Source organism: Castor canadensis, chromosome 5 (assembly GCF_047511655.1).
Source record: "Castor canadensis chromosome 5, mCasCan1.hap1v2, whole genome shotgun sequence".
Taxonomy (NCBI): domain Eukaryota; kingdom Metazoa; phylum Chordata; class Mammalia; order Rodentia; family Castoridae; genus Castor; species Castor canadensis.
In genome coordinates, this window is record NC_133390.1 from 82,436,262 (window position 1) to 82,453,723 (window position 17,462).

Consider the following 17,462-nt stretch of genomic DNA (forward strand, 5'->3'; position numbering starts at 1 on the left):
CTGTGTATGTGACACAGGGTTAATATCTAGAACATGAAGAAACTCAAACAACACAGCAGAAAAAAAAAGTAAAGATCTGATTTAAAATGGGAAAAACCCGACAAACATTTCTCCAAAAAAGATGTTTAAATGACTGTAAGATATATGAAAAATGTTCAGTCAACAAGGAAGTGCTAATCCAAACCACCATGATATTATCAAAAAGACAAAAACACAACATACTAGCATGGATGTGGAGAAAGGGAGCTCTTGTACACTGTTGGGAATACAAAGTAGTGTAGCCATTGTGGGAAACAGAATGGACATTTCTCAAAAAATTATAAATAAAATTGCCAATCTCACTGCTGGGTATGTATCTGAAGAAAATGAAACCAGTATTTCGAAGAGACATCCATACTCCCATGTTCATTGCAGCATTGTTCACAATAGCCAACAAATGAAAACAATCTAAGTGTCCATCAACTGATGCATAAAGAAAATGTGAGCCATATACATTTCTTATTTGGCCATAAGAAAGTGGACTGCATCATTTGTGGGAACAAAGAAGAACCTGGAGATCATTACATTAAGTGAAATAAGTCAGGCACAGACAGACCAATACTCATGATGTCATTCATATGTGGAATCTAAAGAAGTTGATTGATCTCACAGAAGTAAAGAATAAGATATTGTTACCAGAGGCAGGGTGAATGGGGGAGGAAGGGAAATGGAGAGAGATTGGCCAATAGGAGCACAGTTACAGTCAGACAGGAGAAATAAATTCTAGTGTTCTTGTGCACGCTCTTGTGACTATGGTTAACAATTCTGTATTGACTGTTTAAAAAATAGTTAAAGAATCTTGAAGGTTTTCACCACAAAAAAAGGTAAATGAGGTAAAGGATATGCTAGATAGCCTGATTTATAATTACAAATGTATACTTGCATTAAAACATCCCACTATATCCTGTATAGATTTACAATTCTGATGCCAATTAAAAATAAGACAAAAATAAAAAATGCTGAAATTAAAAAAAGAAGAGCATATGAGTCACACTGGGTTAAAGCCCACCCTGCAAACCTTGCCTTAACTGCAACGATCCTATTTCCAAACAATGTCGCATTCTGAGGTACTAGGGGTTAAGACTTCAAAATGAGTTTTGGAGGGGACACAATTCAACTGATAGCAAGGGCTGCTTATGGGGGAGGGATGATGAAAGCCTCTCAGAAATGTGCCATTGCCTCTTTTTGCTGTGTTCTCCCACCTGCTGGAGGCCCAGTAACCTGAGTTTTGGGATACCTTCTCATTGCTGGCTCTGGACCCATGGCCTTGGGTAACCCACAGAGGCTCACCAGAGTGAGTTGGCCTTACCTCTAACCCAGAATGAGATATTGGGGCCATCACACTTCACCAAGGTAAGGATGGGTTTCTCTTCTTCCCCCTCTGCCTTAGTTGTCACTGGTGGGTCTCACCCCCAAAGAGCACTAGAGGACAAAACAGTTGTTCACCAAGTAGCCACAGTTTAGATATACAGATGGGAGAAGAATCTAGATCCAAGTGGGTCTCTCTAAAATAGGAATCACCAGGAAACTTATATACCAGATCCTTCAAGCCTGATAAAATCTGTTGGCACAAACACTGGCAACTGTTACAATTCATTGTATTTAGAAATACAATGAAAGCTGAGCACATTATAGAAATATAATGGAAGGTTCACACCTGTAATCTCAGCTACTCAAGGGGTGGAGATCAGGAGGATTATGGTTTGAGGTCAGCCTGGGTAAAAAGTTAGCAAGACCCCCCCATCTCAACAAATAAGGTGAGCTTGGTGTTACACAGCTGTTATTCCAGTAACACAGGAGATGTATGTAGGAGGATTGAGGTCTGAGGCTGGCCCTGGGCAAAAACACAAGACCCTATCCAAAAATTACTAAAGCAAAAAGAGGTGGGGGCATGGCTCAAGTAGTAGAGCACTTGCCAAACAAGCAAGGCTCTGAGTTCAAGCATCAGTACTGCAAAAAGAAGAGTGTTTGAGCTCAACCTCATCTAATACAGGAAGCTGTTAGAAATATTGTTACCTGCTCCCAAGGTGATTTTAAGGTGCAGCCAGAGGCGAGACTGTCCAGACTAATCCAACTCTATCACCGTTCAGAAAAGGACACCTAGTGACATTACACAAAGGTATTCTCTAAGGACTGGGATACAGCTCTCCAAATGTCCATGCCAGCATTATTTCCACTGCAGTCACTGTCTTACTCTGCCATGATATCCTATTTCTGGAAACCTCAATGCAGACTATAAATGATTGCCTTCCTCATGTACCCTCACAACTTAATCACTTCCTTGGTGAGACTCTAAAGGGGCAAGCTGGGCGCAATGGCGGGAAGGATAAAAAGGTGGAGAGAAGGTTTCAATGCAGATGTCTAAAGATGAAATGAACTATGTGCAATCTGTGTATTACTCAACTTTCTGTTACTATAGTAAATATCTGAGATAAGTCAACTTACAAAAGAGAAAAGGTTATTCAGCTCACAGTTTTAGAGCTTTCGGTGCATTATCAGTTGTTTTTGACCTGTGGTGGCACATCATGGCAGGAGCTATGATACTGGTATTGACCATGGGCAGAGATTAGGAGATCAGATGTCTCAGGAGAGAAGACCATATCACAGGAGTCTGGGCCCTTTTGTGTAGGGTCTCTCTGTTTTTCCCAGCACACTCTGGTTTGAGTTTCATGCATATCATTTTTTGACAGTGAGGCAATACGTTAGCTCCCATCATTTCTGCTTGGTGCCCCCTACCCTTCACTCACATGGAAAGATGCACTGTTTCCAAACCCACAATCTCCAATGTCTGTGCACATCATGTGCTCTGCCTGGTGTGTGCTCTTCCTCCATTTACCCTTCCCTGACCCTCTGCTTCAAGGCAAAAAAATTACAAATATCTGTATAGGTTTGTTGAATGGTAGACTGGAGTGAGTGTGTGATTAAGGAGTCCAGTTTTTTTTTTAATTTTAAAGACAGGGTTTCAGTATGTAGCCCAGGATGGCCTTAAAATTATGATCCTCCTGTCTCAGCCTCCCAAGTTCTGGGATTACAAGACATGCACCCATTCGGGCCTTTCCATTTGGTTTTTATACCTTTTTTGGCATATGGTTTTCTGAGGCCATTTTACTCTTGCAGTCTAGAACATAGCCACAAGGTGGCAGGGTAGGCCAAGCAGTGCAGGCTGCAGGTGCTTTTTCTAGTTCCAGTGAAGAAGGAAGGTATAAAGGAGGCCAGTGTTGTTTTTTGAATGGGCCTGGTGTGTGTGAGCACACCTGAGCTGAGCCTTCCAATGGAATCCGCTGATGGCCTATGGGGTGTGATTTGAGGTCCACTGGTTCCAAAATCTCTCCCTTGGAGACCTACTTGGGAGTATAAATTTCCACTCTGTCACTTGAGTTTCAGATTCCAGTTCTCCTTGAAAATGGGGAGGTCATATGTCAATTCTCAGGCAAAAGAGGCCAGCCTTTAACAGGATCCTCCGAGGAGGCAGGGGCTTATAGATATGACCAACAATAAGTGTAACAAAATTTACAGGTCAACCAGGCTTTCAGATTCAAGAGCTACTTAATCCTTACCACCATCTTGCTGGTTAAGAAAGAAAAAAAAAAAATCCCATTTAGCAGGTGAAGAAAGCGGAGGTTAGAGAGTAAGCTGAAGATCACATGGCTAGTAAGTGGCAGGGGATGGACCATTGGCCACCTGACTTGCACCCAGAGACTTGGCCAGCATAGACAGCACCTTTGCACTCTGTTCCTCTGTCTCCACATGGCCTTGTGCACAGTTGTTTCAATTGCATAACGAAGTCTAGGAAGAGAAGTTAGATTTTCAGAATTGAAATTCTTTTGGGGTTGAAATTTACAAATTCTGAAAGGAGTTTAGTAAAATGTCCAATTTCATCAGTTTTTTATGTGCTCTTGTGTGTGTGTGCGTGTGTGTGTGTCTGTATGTGTATTTCAATCAATTTTATCTCCTGTGGTGGTGTGGCACAATCAAGACACAGTTGTTCCATCACTGTAAAGATCTTTTGTGCTACCTCTAGAAATGAATATATACATATATTACTCAACACTGAGATTTTGTCATGCCAATGTGGGTAGAAATAATTGATTTTTATCTCTCTGATAGCATCCAGGGTATATGACTATTCTTCTGTTGGTGGACATTGGTGGGGCAATGGAAAAGAATGTCACAGAATGGAGAGGAGCAGAATTGAATGGAAGTAATGTAATGGAAAGAGACATGAGACAAAATGCGTCAGCAAGTGATTTGGTTCTTGTGAACAATAATGCCGTTATGAACTTTATCACACATGTCATCAGGTGCAAATGTGAAGGAGTTCTTCTAGGATATTTACTTGGGACTGTAAGTGCCAGGTCATAGAATTCTTGAATATTCAGCTTTGAAAAACAATTACCTGATAAAGAGAGAGCACACAAGTAAGGGGAGAGGATAGGTAAGACACCTAAAAAACTAGCTAGCATTTGTTGCCCTTAACGCAGAGAAACTAAAGCAGATACCTTAAAGCAACTGAGGCCAATAGGAAAAGGGGAACAGGTACTAGAGAAAAGGTGAGATCAAAAAGAATTAACCTAGAAGGTAACACCCACGCACAGGAAATCAATGTGAGTCAATGCCCTGTATAGCTATCCTTATCTCAACCAGCAAAAACCCTTGTTCCTTCCTATTATTGCTTATACTCTCTCTACAACAAAATTAGAAATAAGGGCAAAATAGTTTCTGCTGGGTGTTGAGGGGGGGAGAGGGAGGGGGCGGAGTGGGTGGTAAGGGAGGGGGTGGGGGCAGGGGGGAGAAATGAACCAAGCCTTGTATGCACATATGAATAATAAAAGAAAAATGAAAAAAAAAAGAAAAACAATTACAAATCACCACAGAAAACAGTTTTATAAATTTCCACCACTTATGTACGATAGTTCATCTTGCCTCATATCCTCACTAACCCTTGGAATTATTGGACATTTTCATTTTTTGCCAGTCAAGCAGGTGTCTGACAACATTTTATTGAAGCTGTAATTTGATTTTGCTTGTTAATTAAGTCAGTTAATTTTTAATTTTTAACTGGGCACGAAGTATATTTATGCTTAACGTATTTACTAATACATGTTGATTTGATTTTGCTTTCTACTTGTCTCAATGTATTTTGATTGTCATTTAATTGTCTCTTGCTTGAATTATGTATTTTCTATTAATTGCATTAGTTTCTCTCTCTTAGTATGAAAGTTACATGTATTAATTTAGTAGTTATCCCCATATTGTCACAAGATAAGTGTCCGATTCTAAAGCTAATTATTACCATCACTCTCTTCCTTATCAAAGCAATTGTCTGTGTGTCCTGGGAGTGGTGACTAAGGCTGGTTTGCTTTCTATTAACCCTTCATACTGACCCTTTGAGGTGCCAGTTCTAGGATGTCTCCTGTTACATTCCCTTTCTATGTGTGGACCTTGGGCTTTGTCATCTGTTGTTCCGGGTCCTTCGCAGGTGTCAATACTATAGCTTTCTTTCATCTGAGTTGGTAGCTGCCTTCAGAGCAAAAGCAGCGTTAGCATCCTCCTTATGGCACTGGGTTCCTTTCTTTATGTAGATTTTAGCCTAATGGCATTTTTTTATGTTGTTATGCCATTGATACTTTTATAAACAATATTTTAAGTAACATTTAAAAATTGTCCAAAAAGCAAAAAAGCTGATCCTTATAATCAATTCCTCCAAGAACTGGAACCAGCCAGAATTAACATCCTTGCTGCCAGCCTTGAGAATAACGTCCTCTGGAAGTCACAATGGGGCTTAGAAACTGTGGTGTTTAGTAGACACATCTTATTTTGTTAATTACCATTTTTAAAAATAAGCATGTCTTTCTACTTAACTATGTGAGGGGATTTTTTTCCAGGACTTCAGGGTTGGATCTCCAACGATCCAGAGTAAGGCTCTGCAGCAGGTCTGCACTGACCAGTTTCCCTTAGTCTGCTGAACACATGCATTTTTTAGCTCAATAGTGCAGCAATTTTGATATGTGAGTCTTCCTGGAGAATCAGGGACCCAAGGCCTCCTTTTATCTATGGGTCCCTTCCACTAAGATCACAGAGACCTAGTGAAAGAGTTGGCACCAGAATTCAGGATTTCTGAATAAACTGCATGACAGAATCTGTTTTTCTCCATTGTTCCAGGAGGGTGTCCACTGGCTATTATGGAAGACTCTATGTCCCATTACAGAAGGCTTGATGTATGACCTGCTTTGGCCAATGGAATGTGAGGGAAAGTAAGGAGAGTCATTTCAAAATGACTCTCTAAGAGCTGGCACAGGCTTCTCCATGCTTCCCTTTCCCTCTGTCATGATGACTACTGGGATTGTCCCAGAGAAGAGGAATAATCAAAAACTAGCAGGTTCTCTGAGTATAGCTAAGGAACTCTGATGGAGGGCCTCGATCTCATGGACAAAAGCCCGTGTTAGTCATACCTGCTAAAAGTATCCTCAGCCACGCTCAGTGTGACTATCACTTCACAACAGAGAAATTCTATGTCTTTCATTTCCAAACCACTGAGTTACTCACTCAATCCCTATCCATACTTTTTCCCTTGAATCAAGTACTCCTTTCTTCCACCCCAAGTTTTTGATTTATTTACTTCCCATAAATCGTGTGATAATAAGACCCTAAAAAAAAAGTAGATAGTTGCCATCTTTTTAAAATAAATTTATTTTTTAAATAGACACATAAGAACTTAAAAATTGTATATATGGGGTTCCTTGTGACTTTTTTAATTCAAATCAGGCTGAACATGTCTCTCTTCTCAAACATTTATTATTTCTTCATGTTGAAAATATTCAGAATCTTTTCTTCTAACTTTTTGATATATATATTTGTATGCTATTATAGTAACCTACTATGCAGGAGCATACCAGAACTTCTTATTCTTATCTTCCTCTAACTGAGCATGAAAATGGCTACTCTTGACACAAATCCCAGAGCCTCAGGGTGCTGAGAAGTATGGCATGTAGTTTGGACCCTGAAATGCTTGCATGGCTGTGGCTGCTGCTACTAGGTGAAAGAGCGGCATGAGATCTTCCCTGAGAGTTTTTTTCCACTATGCACCAATATTGGAGAGCTAAGAACTGCTCTGACCTTGAGAACTCCCCGGAGACTAAGATATCACCCTCCACCCAACTTGGACCATGCTGCCTCTGAGTGCTCCACCCTGTGGCTGGAGAAACCTCCTTAACATCTCCTGTAAAGGATTCCTCCAGGGGACCTTGGGTTTGCCTGTAGCACCTTTTAAGTTTCTTTGAACTCTGGAGAGACAGGGAACACAGAACATAGCTTTTATTTCCTCTGGAATTGTTTCTTCATCAAAAAACATCATGAACCACCAACTTATTTTATTCCATCTTTTGTTTTTTCATTTTTTGGCCCTTGTTAGCCTGTGGGCTAACACGTTCCCATCCACCATTACTCCTGGCAATAATAGCTATCAATGGCAGGTGTTTGTCCCAGGACTGAAGTGGATGGAGGGTAAACACTTTCCCTCAAGAACCTGTATTGAAATCTCTGGGGTAGGAGTTATATATACTTTTCAGAAGTCCCCAGGTGATTTTGATTTACCCATTTTCTTCATTAGTTTGTCTCTGTACTGATTTGCATATAGTATTCTAACAAGTAAAATTTGAACAATTAATGTATAAAAATATCAATCCACATTCAATATTTAAGAAGAAGAAGGGCCAATTTTGTATGCAGGATACAGATGGATAGCATTTTATTTTATAAAGAATTCTACCCAGATTAAAAATAAGGCAGCAATTTGTAATGAAACCATCTGTGTACCATGCAGCCACAGCTGTACACATACCTAAGACAGCTCTAAACTTGTAGCAACCCAGTGTCATTCCCAGAAAGTTAAGATAGTAATTGTGCTCATTGATTGCATCACAGGAAAGTTTTCTACTTGAATGAAAACGGTGCTATTGTACAGAAAGATGAATTATATTGGTTTCTGCGTAGTGCCTTAAACCTGAGAGTAGGCTTAAGGGGATTGCATCATTTGAGAGAAAACAAACCAAACAAAGCAGAAAAACTCTGACAATTCCCATTCACTTTTTGTTTTTCCTTCACTGCCCTTCGTTCTGGGAAAAATGGTAGAATACATCCTAGCACTTTGCTCTGGCACATAGCCCTAGGCCAGGTCAAGGTTCCTCTTATCTCCATTTAATTCCTGGGAACCCCTGCATACTCTACTGCCCCCATGGCACTCATGGCACCAAGGCTAGTAGCTGACTTCTGAGAGTTCTCAGTGAGGTGTGAGGAGTTCCATCCTGAGGCCTTGAACAAGTAGTTTCCCATTTCTGGACTTCAGTTATCCTAATTCAATATCAAGAAACTTTGGTTTAGAAACAAAGATTCAATGAAGAAATAGGATTTTTACCACTATGGAAATCAGTATGGAGGTCCTCAAAAAATTAAAAATAGAACTGCCATATGATCCAGTGATACCACTCTAGCTATATACCCAAAAGAATGTAAATCAAGTTACAATAAAGACCTGCACGACAATATTTATTGCAACACTATTCACAATAGCCAACCTATGCAAACAGCCAAGATGCCCACAACTGAAGAATGGATTAAGAAAATGTGATATTCATACACAGTGGAATTTTATTCAGCCACAAAGAGGAATAAAATTTTGTTATTTGCAGATAAATGGATAGAACTGGAGAACATCATCTTAAGTGAAATTAGCCATGTTCAGAAGGCTAAAGGCCACATGTTTTTTTCTCTCATATGCGGAATACAGACCCAATACAAATACGAGCAATATTATACAGACAAACAAATAGGTACAGAACATGTGCCTCAAGGTAGGACTGGTAGACGAGGCTAAGAGAGGAGGAAAAAAAGGAAAGAAAGATAGCAAATAATACTGAAATACATCATATCTGTGTAGGAGCAAGATAGAAGGAAACATACTGAAAACTTAAAAAAAAAATCCAAAAATACAGGATAAAGGGAAAAACGGTGAGACAGTGCAGCAAAGGGGAATTAGATCAACTTAAGCACAAAGCACGAGCAGGTATAATTCCAAGGCAAAAATCCCATTGAACAATGAATAGACACCTAAACAAGGAGGGACAAGCATGCAAAACGGGTCATTCTAAGGGGAAGGCACGAGATGAAGGACAAGGGTAAAAAAAGGAAGTAAAGAAGATGAATATGCTTGATGTACTTTCTATCCAAGAATGAATATAGAACATTTAAACCTGTTGAAATCATCATAGAAAAGGGGACTAAGATAGAAAGGAGGAAAATGGAGGGGATGAAACCATTCATAATGTAATACATATACACATGGAAATGTCATAATGAAACACCTTGTATAGCTGTCTTTAACAAACAAAAATGTCTTTTTTCAAAAATGAAGGACAGGAAGATAAAACAGGCCCTGTCTGTGGGTTGGTACCAGTAGAAGGAGGAGGGACATAAGAAAGGGGTGAAGGAGGGTGAGTATGGTAGAAAAATTATATACTCATGTATGAAAATGGAACAATGGGACCTGTTGAAACTATTCCAAGAGGGGTGGGGAGATAAAGGAGAATGATGGAGGAGGCAACTCTAAGATATATTGTAAGCACTTTTGTAAATGTCACAATGTATCCTGAGAAGAAGAATAATATGCTCATGAAAATGAAATTAAAAAAGAGAAAATTACCAGTGTAGAATCCTTTTCTGGGTTCATATGACTTGGTTTTTGTGAATGAAAAAATTGAGTATGTAGTTGTGTGCATGCTAAAACTAGGAGGGCAAGGGGAACATTTGACATTGTCTTATGCACAATAATCTACTGGCAAAGACATAATTATCAAATGAGATATTTTCTGTCAGTGTTTTAAAAAAAAGATCCCTTCTAGAGCTATTGGTTAATGTTTCATTGTCGTTTCTGAGGTCTTTAGCACAAGGCTAGTGGAGGAACACTTCTTCATTCTGAAAGAAGATCCAAGGACATTTTCCTTGATCTCACCCTATTGAAATCACTTGGAAGGAAATGCCAAGTCTGGATGGAACCCAACACTGAAAACTTCTGGTTTCTAACAACCCTTTTCAGTTATGCACACTTTTCACCCTATGCCTCTTCTGGGGACTAAGGGGCCAGCTTCCCAGGTTAAAGAGCCATAAGGTAATTATAGCTGTCAGAGAAACCTCTTAGCAGTTGGGGAGAAGCCAGATAAGGATCTTTTCTCTGCCCAAAACTGTCTTCCTCCAGGGGACTGCCTTCCCCTGGATTATGCAAATTTGGTGTTGCAATTCCCTCTGTTCTCTAAAGTATTTAAATTGGGCAGCAGGGAGCTGTGACAACCTATTACCTGTTCTGCAGTAGCTGAGGGAGCAGGAGTCTGCAGCTCAGAAGAAGCTCACTGCAACAACCTTAGCTAGGCTTGGAACCAGGAACTGAATCTGAGCTCTAGAAATCCTGTGACTTTATGAGTCTCAAATATTATTACCATGCTTTTCATGGTGTATTACATTCTATCTCACCAACTGGTCTGAGATCTCCCCAAGCAAGGAGATCACATGTTATTTCTTTTGGTCTCCATGTGTTATGTAGGAGCTCAGTAGTCCTGTGATAAATGAACAGATAAATGGGCATGGTTTAGGAAGGCCTGGAAGTGAACTGTGGATAAGCCTGTATTCCTGTTTCCTGATCTGCCTTGGCCAGCACTCAGGTCAAACAGTTTGTGCCTGGCACATGGCACACAATGGTTACAACACATGGTGTGTGGGAGCAGCAGCCTTACATTTCCCTGTCCTTGTTTCTTTTTGACTCCCTGGGGTGTCATAGTTACCATAACACACAATGTGGAAAAGTCTGGAAGAGCAGTACGGTGAAGAGGGAGCACTCCTTGCTTCCTGGAGACATCTGCAGGCCTGGGGAAGCAGGGTCTGGGATTGGATCTCCCACCTTGCTTGCTCCACTTAGGCACTTTCACTACCCAGCCCTGTCACTACAGCCTAGCTCAGGACTCTGGGACTCCCCCTTGGGGCTTCCCTCCTCCCTAGCCTTGGATCTTCACAAGGACCTAGCTGCCATAGCAACAGGCTCCAGGGTGACAAAGGAGGATGCTGGGTCCTATCGATGAGGACTTTCAGACCATAGAAACTGCATTGCCCTGCACCTATCTGGGCTCTTTCTGTGTTCTCACTCAGGCACAGTGTAAACTCCCATCCTTGCCAGCAGGACCATGTCTACCAGCCTGACCACTTGTGAGTGGAAGAAAGTCTTCTATGAAAAGATGGAGGTGGCAAAGCCAGCGGACAGCTGGGAACTCATTATGGACCCCAGCCTCAAGCCCAATGAGCTGGCTCCTGGCTGGAAGCAATACCTGGAGCAGCATGCCTCAGGCAGGTGAGAGGACCAGTGGAGAGGGCTGTGCAGGTAGTCCTGGGTCTTCCAAGGAAAAACAGAACCTGGATCTGCAGTCAGTCCCATTCTATGTCAGCTCAGATGGGGGGAGCAAAAAAAAGACTGCCAGAGGGTCACAGAGGCATTACACCTAACTGTATGTGTATTACAGATTCCTGGGTGACCTGGGCAAGTTATACTCCATCTTTGGGTCTTAGTTTTCCACATTCAATATGAGCTGTAATGTCTTCACTGCCACTGCAGTTGAAAAAGAGAGGAGAGGGCTTTGAGGTTCTCTGAAAAAGCCTCAGCCTAGGAGCAAGGTGAGCCTGTGCTCTGGATCTGGGTCTGTCTATTCAGTTAATTAAGTGCAACTCAATTTGACTAAGGAAATGTTTGGACTACCTGCTATGTGCTAGAAACTAGCTCTGAAAATTTGGGCAAGTCCTTACCTTCTCTGACTCTCAATTTTCACCTTTGCACAATGAGGGGGTTTGCCTTAGATCATCACTCAAATCCTTTCCACCTCAATTATCTGTGGTCTGTGATTTAAAAAAAAACAAGACTTAGCTTTGGACAGGATTTCCCTTAGGTCCTTAGGTCTGTGGTCCCCTACTTTAGACAGGCTCCACACCTCCCACTGTGCAAGCCATCCTTGAGGTCAAGACAATATGCTCTTCTAAAGCTTATATGCCTCTCTCTTTTCTGGAGGTGTGGGATTTGGGACTGGGACCACAGTGTTCCCTGCCCAAACTGCCTCAAGCCCAGGTGCAGAGGCTGCATAGTCCTTCATGGGCCTTTGGATTGAAGGGAGGACAAAAGGTGGCTGTATTTTAGAATGTGGATAACACCTGGACATAGAGCCTGGGTTGTTTGCATGTGTGTGTATTGCCCATCATGGTGCAGAATGGTGCTGAGGGTGGGAACAGAAGGAGGCAGAATAGGGATCTTATGTTTGTATCTTGCTCCAAGGCCTGCAAACCTTAGATTGAACCCATTTTGATAAAAGACAGAGAGAAGAGGATGATTGGTTCATGTTGATTCAAATCAGTTTAAGAAACATCTGTTTGGAGCTGTATCTAATTAGCTGGGTATGCATGGGTGGCTCTCTTACTCTCTCTGCCTAAGTCTCATCTCACTAAAGTGACTCTTTGCTCCATGCTCACCCAGTTCTGATAGTTTTGGATTTAAGATCTGGGGTCTGGCTTGAGTGAGGGAAAAGAAATCTGGATTGGCTTATTTTAAAAGATGTAGAAGGAGGGGACTGAATACAGGAAGCATCTGAGCTGCCTATAGGAAGGGGTGCAAAAGGCTGCAATCACAATTATAAAAAGCTTCAGGAGTTTAGGAACTGAGCATTCCAGACTCATGGTTCCTGTTGCCTTAGGGCTCAGCTGATTGACCTGTGGCTCCCTGATGACTTCAGGCAGGGCTGGAGAATGGCTGCTCTTGTGCTCATTCTGTGAACAGGCTCACAGATACATTAACCCTGGTGCCCTACAGTACTGGCCCAGCATGGCTCAGGACTAGTCAGGCTCCTGTGCCATGCCTACCCCACCCTGGATGGTGTTGGGTTCTATTCTGTGCTCACATTGCCAGGGACCTCCAGGAGTCAGCAACTGGCTTGGCTTCATCTCTGTTCCACAGCCTGGACTAAGGAGTGCTTGGCATACAGCAGGTGCTGAGTGGTGCCTGTTGGGTTGAACTGAGCTCCTCATTAGAGATCCTTCAAAGTCATTGTACAATGGCCCTAGAAAGGGCCTGGAAATGGCCAGCAATGGGGGCAGAATCAGTCAGTGGATGCTCTAAAGCCTCCCGACAGGGGCTTAGAAGGGTTCAGCTTGGGAATGGAGGGAACTGCCTCAGAAGTAGTGAGTGCTCTGTCACTGAAGATGGGCAAACACTGGTGGAGACTGGGGAAGGTGGCACTTGGCTAGATGGGCCCCAGGCCACCTCCAGCCATGCTTCCTGAGGCTGGAGCTGGGAAGCAAAGCATCCTGTGTGTATGTGTGCTGAGGAATGGGGGAGGAGCCCAGAGACCAGAATTCACTTATTTTGTCCTCATTGCGGGACAGGAGTGGGATCTAGGGAGGACTTGTCAAGGGTTAGGAAGTGGGGTTTTTTTTGTGTGTGTGAAAATGTAGGAACCAAACCTGGCAGTCCCTCTCTGGTCCAGTCTATCGCCTTCTGCCGGTCATTCTTGGTGGCTCAGTAGGGACCTACAATGTGCCAGGATCTGGCTTGGCATCTCTTCTCCCAGAGCAAGCAAGATGTGGCAGTTAGATGGTGCACATCATCCCTTTTATCAGGGTCACAGGAGGCCCGAGTAGAACCATCATTAGACAGCTGCATTCACAGATAAGAAGTGAGTTCCAGAGAGTGGGAGTGACCTGTGCAGCATCCAAGTGCTAACTCTGCCTGCATTAGGCTTGGGGGAGCGAGGATGCAATCGGGCATGAACCAGAGCATTGCTGGTTGCCAGATGGTCCCAGTGCTAGACTCCTGAGGACACTGCGCTAGTCCCACAGGGATTCACCAGGAGGAGACGGTAGCTGGCGGCTTCAGAGTGCTAATGAGCCTGTAGGGAGGTATACACTCAGCTTCCATTTCCAGGTTCAGGTACACAGTTCTTTCCTTTCTGATCTCCGTAGGGCGGGCTGTCACTGGGAGTTTACCTTCTCCATTCCTTCTCCCCCTCCCTGCAGGTTCCACTGTTCCTGGTGCTGGCACACCTGGCAGTCGGCCAACGTGGTGATCCTCTTCCACATGCACCTGGACCGCGCCCAGCGTGCGGGCTCGGTGCGCATGCGCGTCTTCAAGCAGCTGTGCTATGAGTGCGGCACCGCGCGTCTGGACGAGTCGAGCATGCTGGAGGAGAACATCGAGAGCCTGGTGGACAACCTCATCACCAGCCTGCGCGAGCAGTGCTATGATGAGGACGGGGGCCAGTACCGTATCAACGTGGCCGCCCGCCCCGATAGCGGGCCACACCGCAGCGAGTTCTGCGAGGCCTGCCAGGAGGGTATCGTGCACTGGAAACCCAGCGAGAAGCTGCTGGAGGACGAGGCGACCTACATCTCCGATGCCTCCAAGCTGAAGGCGCAGGCAGGCTTCGGCTACAACTTCTTCTCCTTTCGCTGGTGCCTCCTTTGGGGCTCCCTCTGCCTGCTCATTGTCTACTTTCAGTTCTCCTTCCGAGGCTCCACCTTCCTTTAGTGGAGCTGAAGAGGAGCAGGAAGAGGAGACATGGGTTTGAGTGTGGGAAGAACTCGATCTGGTCCTGATTGTGCTACACATTCAATATATGACCCTGGGCAACTCAGTCACCTTTCCTGGCCTCAGTTTATTCCTCTGTAGAATGAGGGGTCTGTATTAGGAGATATTCAATGGTTCGTCCATTAAATTTTACAGTAATTGAGGGGAAGGCGATAGGGTTTAATGGAGATTTTGGAGATTGCCAGGTTTGATGTTAGTATGAAGTTCACAGGGAAGTATTCTTCCTTTCCCATCTCCACCTCCATCTCTAGCCCTCCTTTTGCCTTATTTCCTTATCTTACACCCTTGTGAGGTCCTGTCTGGATCCTGCCTCATTTTCACTTTCATCTTCAGCTTTCAGCTCTTTCTGACTGCCCTGCGGTGGCTCCTCTTGGAGAGAGCAGTGCCTAGGGACAAACTGACCAACTCCCTCTCATGGGGTGCATGCTCCCCCCATTCTGAAATGCTCAGGTTTTACTCTGGTGCCAGGGTCCCCACTTGGCTTGGATTGTCTAGCGCAGCACTGTCCAATGTGTTAGCCTTTGGCTATATGTGACTATCTCAATTTAAATTAATTAAAAAATGAAATAAAATTAATTCTGTTCCTCAGTCATGCTGGGCTTAGCTGGGCCCGTGTACATGTGTGCCCCTCAGGGCCATTGCTCAAATGCAGAGCACTGTGGTTTTTGGGAAGATGAATATCAAGTAGTGCAAGAAATCAAGTAGCCCCCAGAGAACTGCCACCCCCTGGATTAGTCCACCCTGGGAGTCTCAAGGAAACAGGAAGGGCCAGGATTGGGGTAAAGTGGCACCAGCTGACACATCCTAATAAAATTGTTGTTTGTGTTGTGTCGGGAGGGAGGATCAAGCCTTAGAGGATCAGTAAGGCTAGGGCAACTGGGAGAGGGTGAGAGTGGGAGGGAAGTCAAGGAAGCCAGAATAGGTGCAGAGAGATGAGGGCTGCAGAAAATTCCAGAAGATAAACATGCTGTATTTCTCCTCTGTCAGCTCATTTTTCTCAGTATATATGTCTTTTTCATATTTAACTAGAATAATTTATTGCCATGGCTTTTTTTTATTCTTTCAAAATCAAGTTTCTCAAAGAAGTGGATTGCATTCATTTTCTCTTGTTTCCTCCTTAATCCATGGAAATCTCATTTGTATATCCTTGAAACACCTATCTGTATCATGCTTGGTGTATCTGCTGCATTTGGTTCTCCTCCTTGGAGATTCCATCATAGCACCTGCTCCTCCATCTTTTATTTCTTTTCTCTCCACTGCTGTATTCTTTGTGAGCACCTTTCCTTCATTCCTCCCTTGTATGCTGAGGGGTTCCAGGATTCTCTTCTCATTCTGCTTGTTTCCTTTCCCCCCATAACATACCCACTTATCACTCAGGTTTTCACTGCATACGAGCCTCTGGTCTTGGTTTTTGTTTTTGTTTTTGACTCAACATCTCTCTACGTGGCCTAGGCTGCCCTTGAATTTGAGATCCTCCTGCCTTCATCTCCTGAATGCTAGGAGCCCCTGGTCTTTATAGTTCTTCTAAGCATTCACACTGAGTTCCAGACCCACAGACTGATTCCACTGACCACTGGGACCTCCCTTCAAAAGAAGCATTGTCAAAGCTGAGGTCATCAGTTCCTCATTCAAACCTGATTCTTCTTCATTACCCTATTCCATTTCACACTGGTCACCATGTCCCATGTCCTTTTGGTTGTTCTGGGGTCAATCTCTTTTTTTTTCTCCCACTGCCTAAACTTGCCTTAGTAGCTGCCTTAATAAACTTTATGCTTGAAGCCTCTTCCCTTACCATCCATCCTCCACTGTGCCACTGTCCTGGGGTGATTTTCTAATAATCAGATGTGACCAACATACTCTCATTGGATCACCCAGGGGTCCCTCCTAATAAGGATCAAAACAGTCACCTTAGCCTGGTATACCTTGTTTTCCAGATAGTACACATAGCATCCATTGAGAAGGAATTTAATAAACATATGATATTATGATTATTTACTGAGTGTGAAGTGCTGCACTAAACACTCTATGTTTCTTGTCTCATTTAATTTTGGAAACAACCATTTGAGTCGGGTACTATTATTATCCTTTTATGACTGAGGTTTAGAGAGGGTAAGAAACTGGTTCATGGTAACCTAGTTAGTAAACCATAGTGCTGAGACGGCAATCCAGGGCCCCTCTGATTCCAGAACCTGAATTCCCAATCACTGTGCTCTCCTGCTTCTGGGATCAAGCCAATGTCCTTCTACCTTTGTTGTTCAATCTCCCTGGAACACTGTGGCTAACTGGATTTGAAAGGTTTTCCTCCAGTGTAAACTTGAGAACTAGTTCCTCTGTGAATCCTTCTTTCACAGCCCCTTGCCCTGTTAGGATCTTACCGCCTTGAGGACACCTCTACAATTGCAATTATGTTGCATTGTCACTGTTTGCTTGCATGTATCTGTACTTTGCTGCCAGTTGTTTTTCATCTTTATATCTCCAGTAGCTGGTGCAGAGTAACTGTTTAATCAGAATGGTTGACTGACTAAATTCTTGTCGTGTTGAATGCAGCATTTTCTACTTTACCCTCCCTTCTCCCAAGAATGTGTATGTTTCATGTACTGTGATTCTCCCAATATGGATGGGAAGGAAATATTGACTTTGTGCTAGCTATCACGTTTAATTTCTCCTTATAACAACCCATTATTTTAGACCCTGTAGTTATTAATACTTATAGACAGGAAACCAAGGCTCAGTGAAATGTTCAGTCTTGTAAGGTTTGCAA

General features: G+C 43.2%; 1 protein-coding gene across 1 annotated transcript; it reads left to right on the plus strand.

Moving 5' to 3' along the window:
* Window positions 1-11,249: 11,249 nt before the first annotated feature.
* Rtp2 (receptor transporter protein 2) lies at window positions 11,250-15,273 on the plus strand. Its single transcript, XM_020186339.2, has 2 exons — window positions 11,250-11,428; window positions 14,131-15,273. Exons 1-2 carry the CDS (start codon window positions 11,265-11,267, stop codon window positions 14,639-14,641), a joined length of 675 nt encoding a protein of 224 aa, XP_020041928.1. The 5' UTR covers window positions 11,250-11,264; the 3' UTR covers window positions 14,642-15,273.
* The last annotated feature ends 2,189 nt before the right edge of the window (window positions 15,274-17,462 follow it).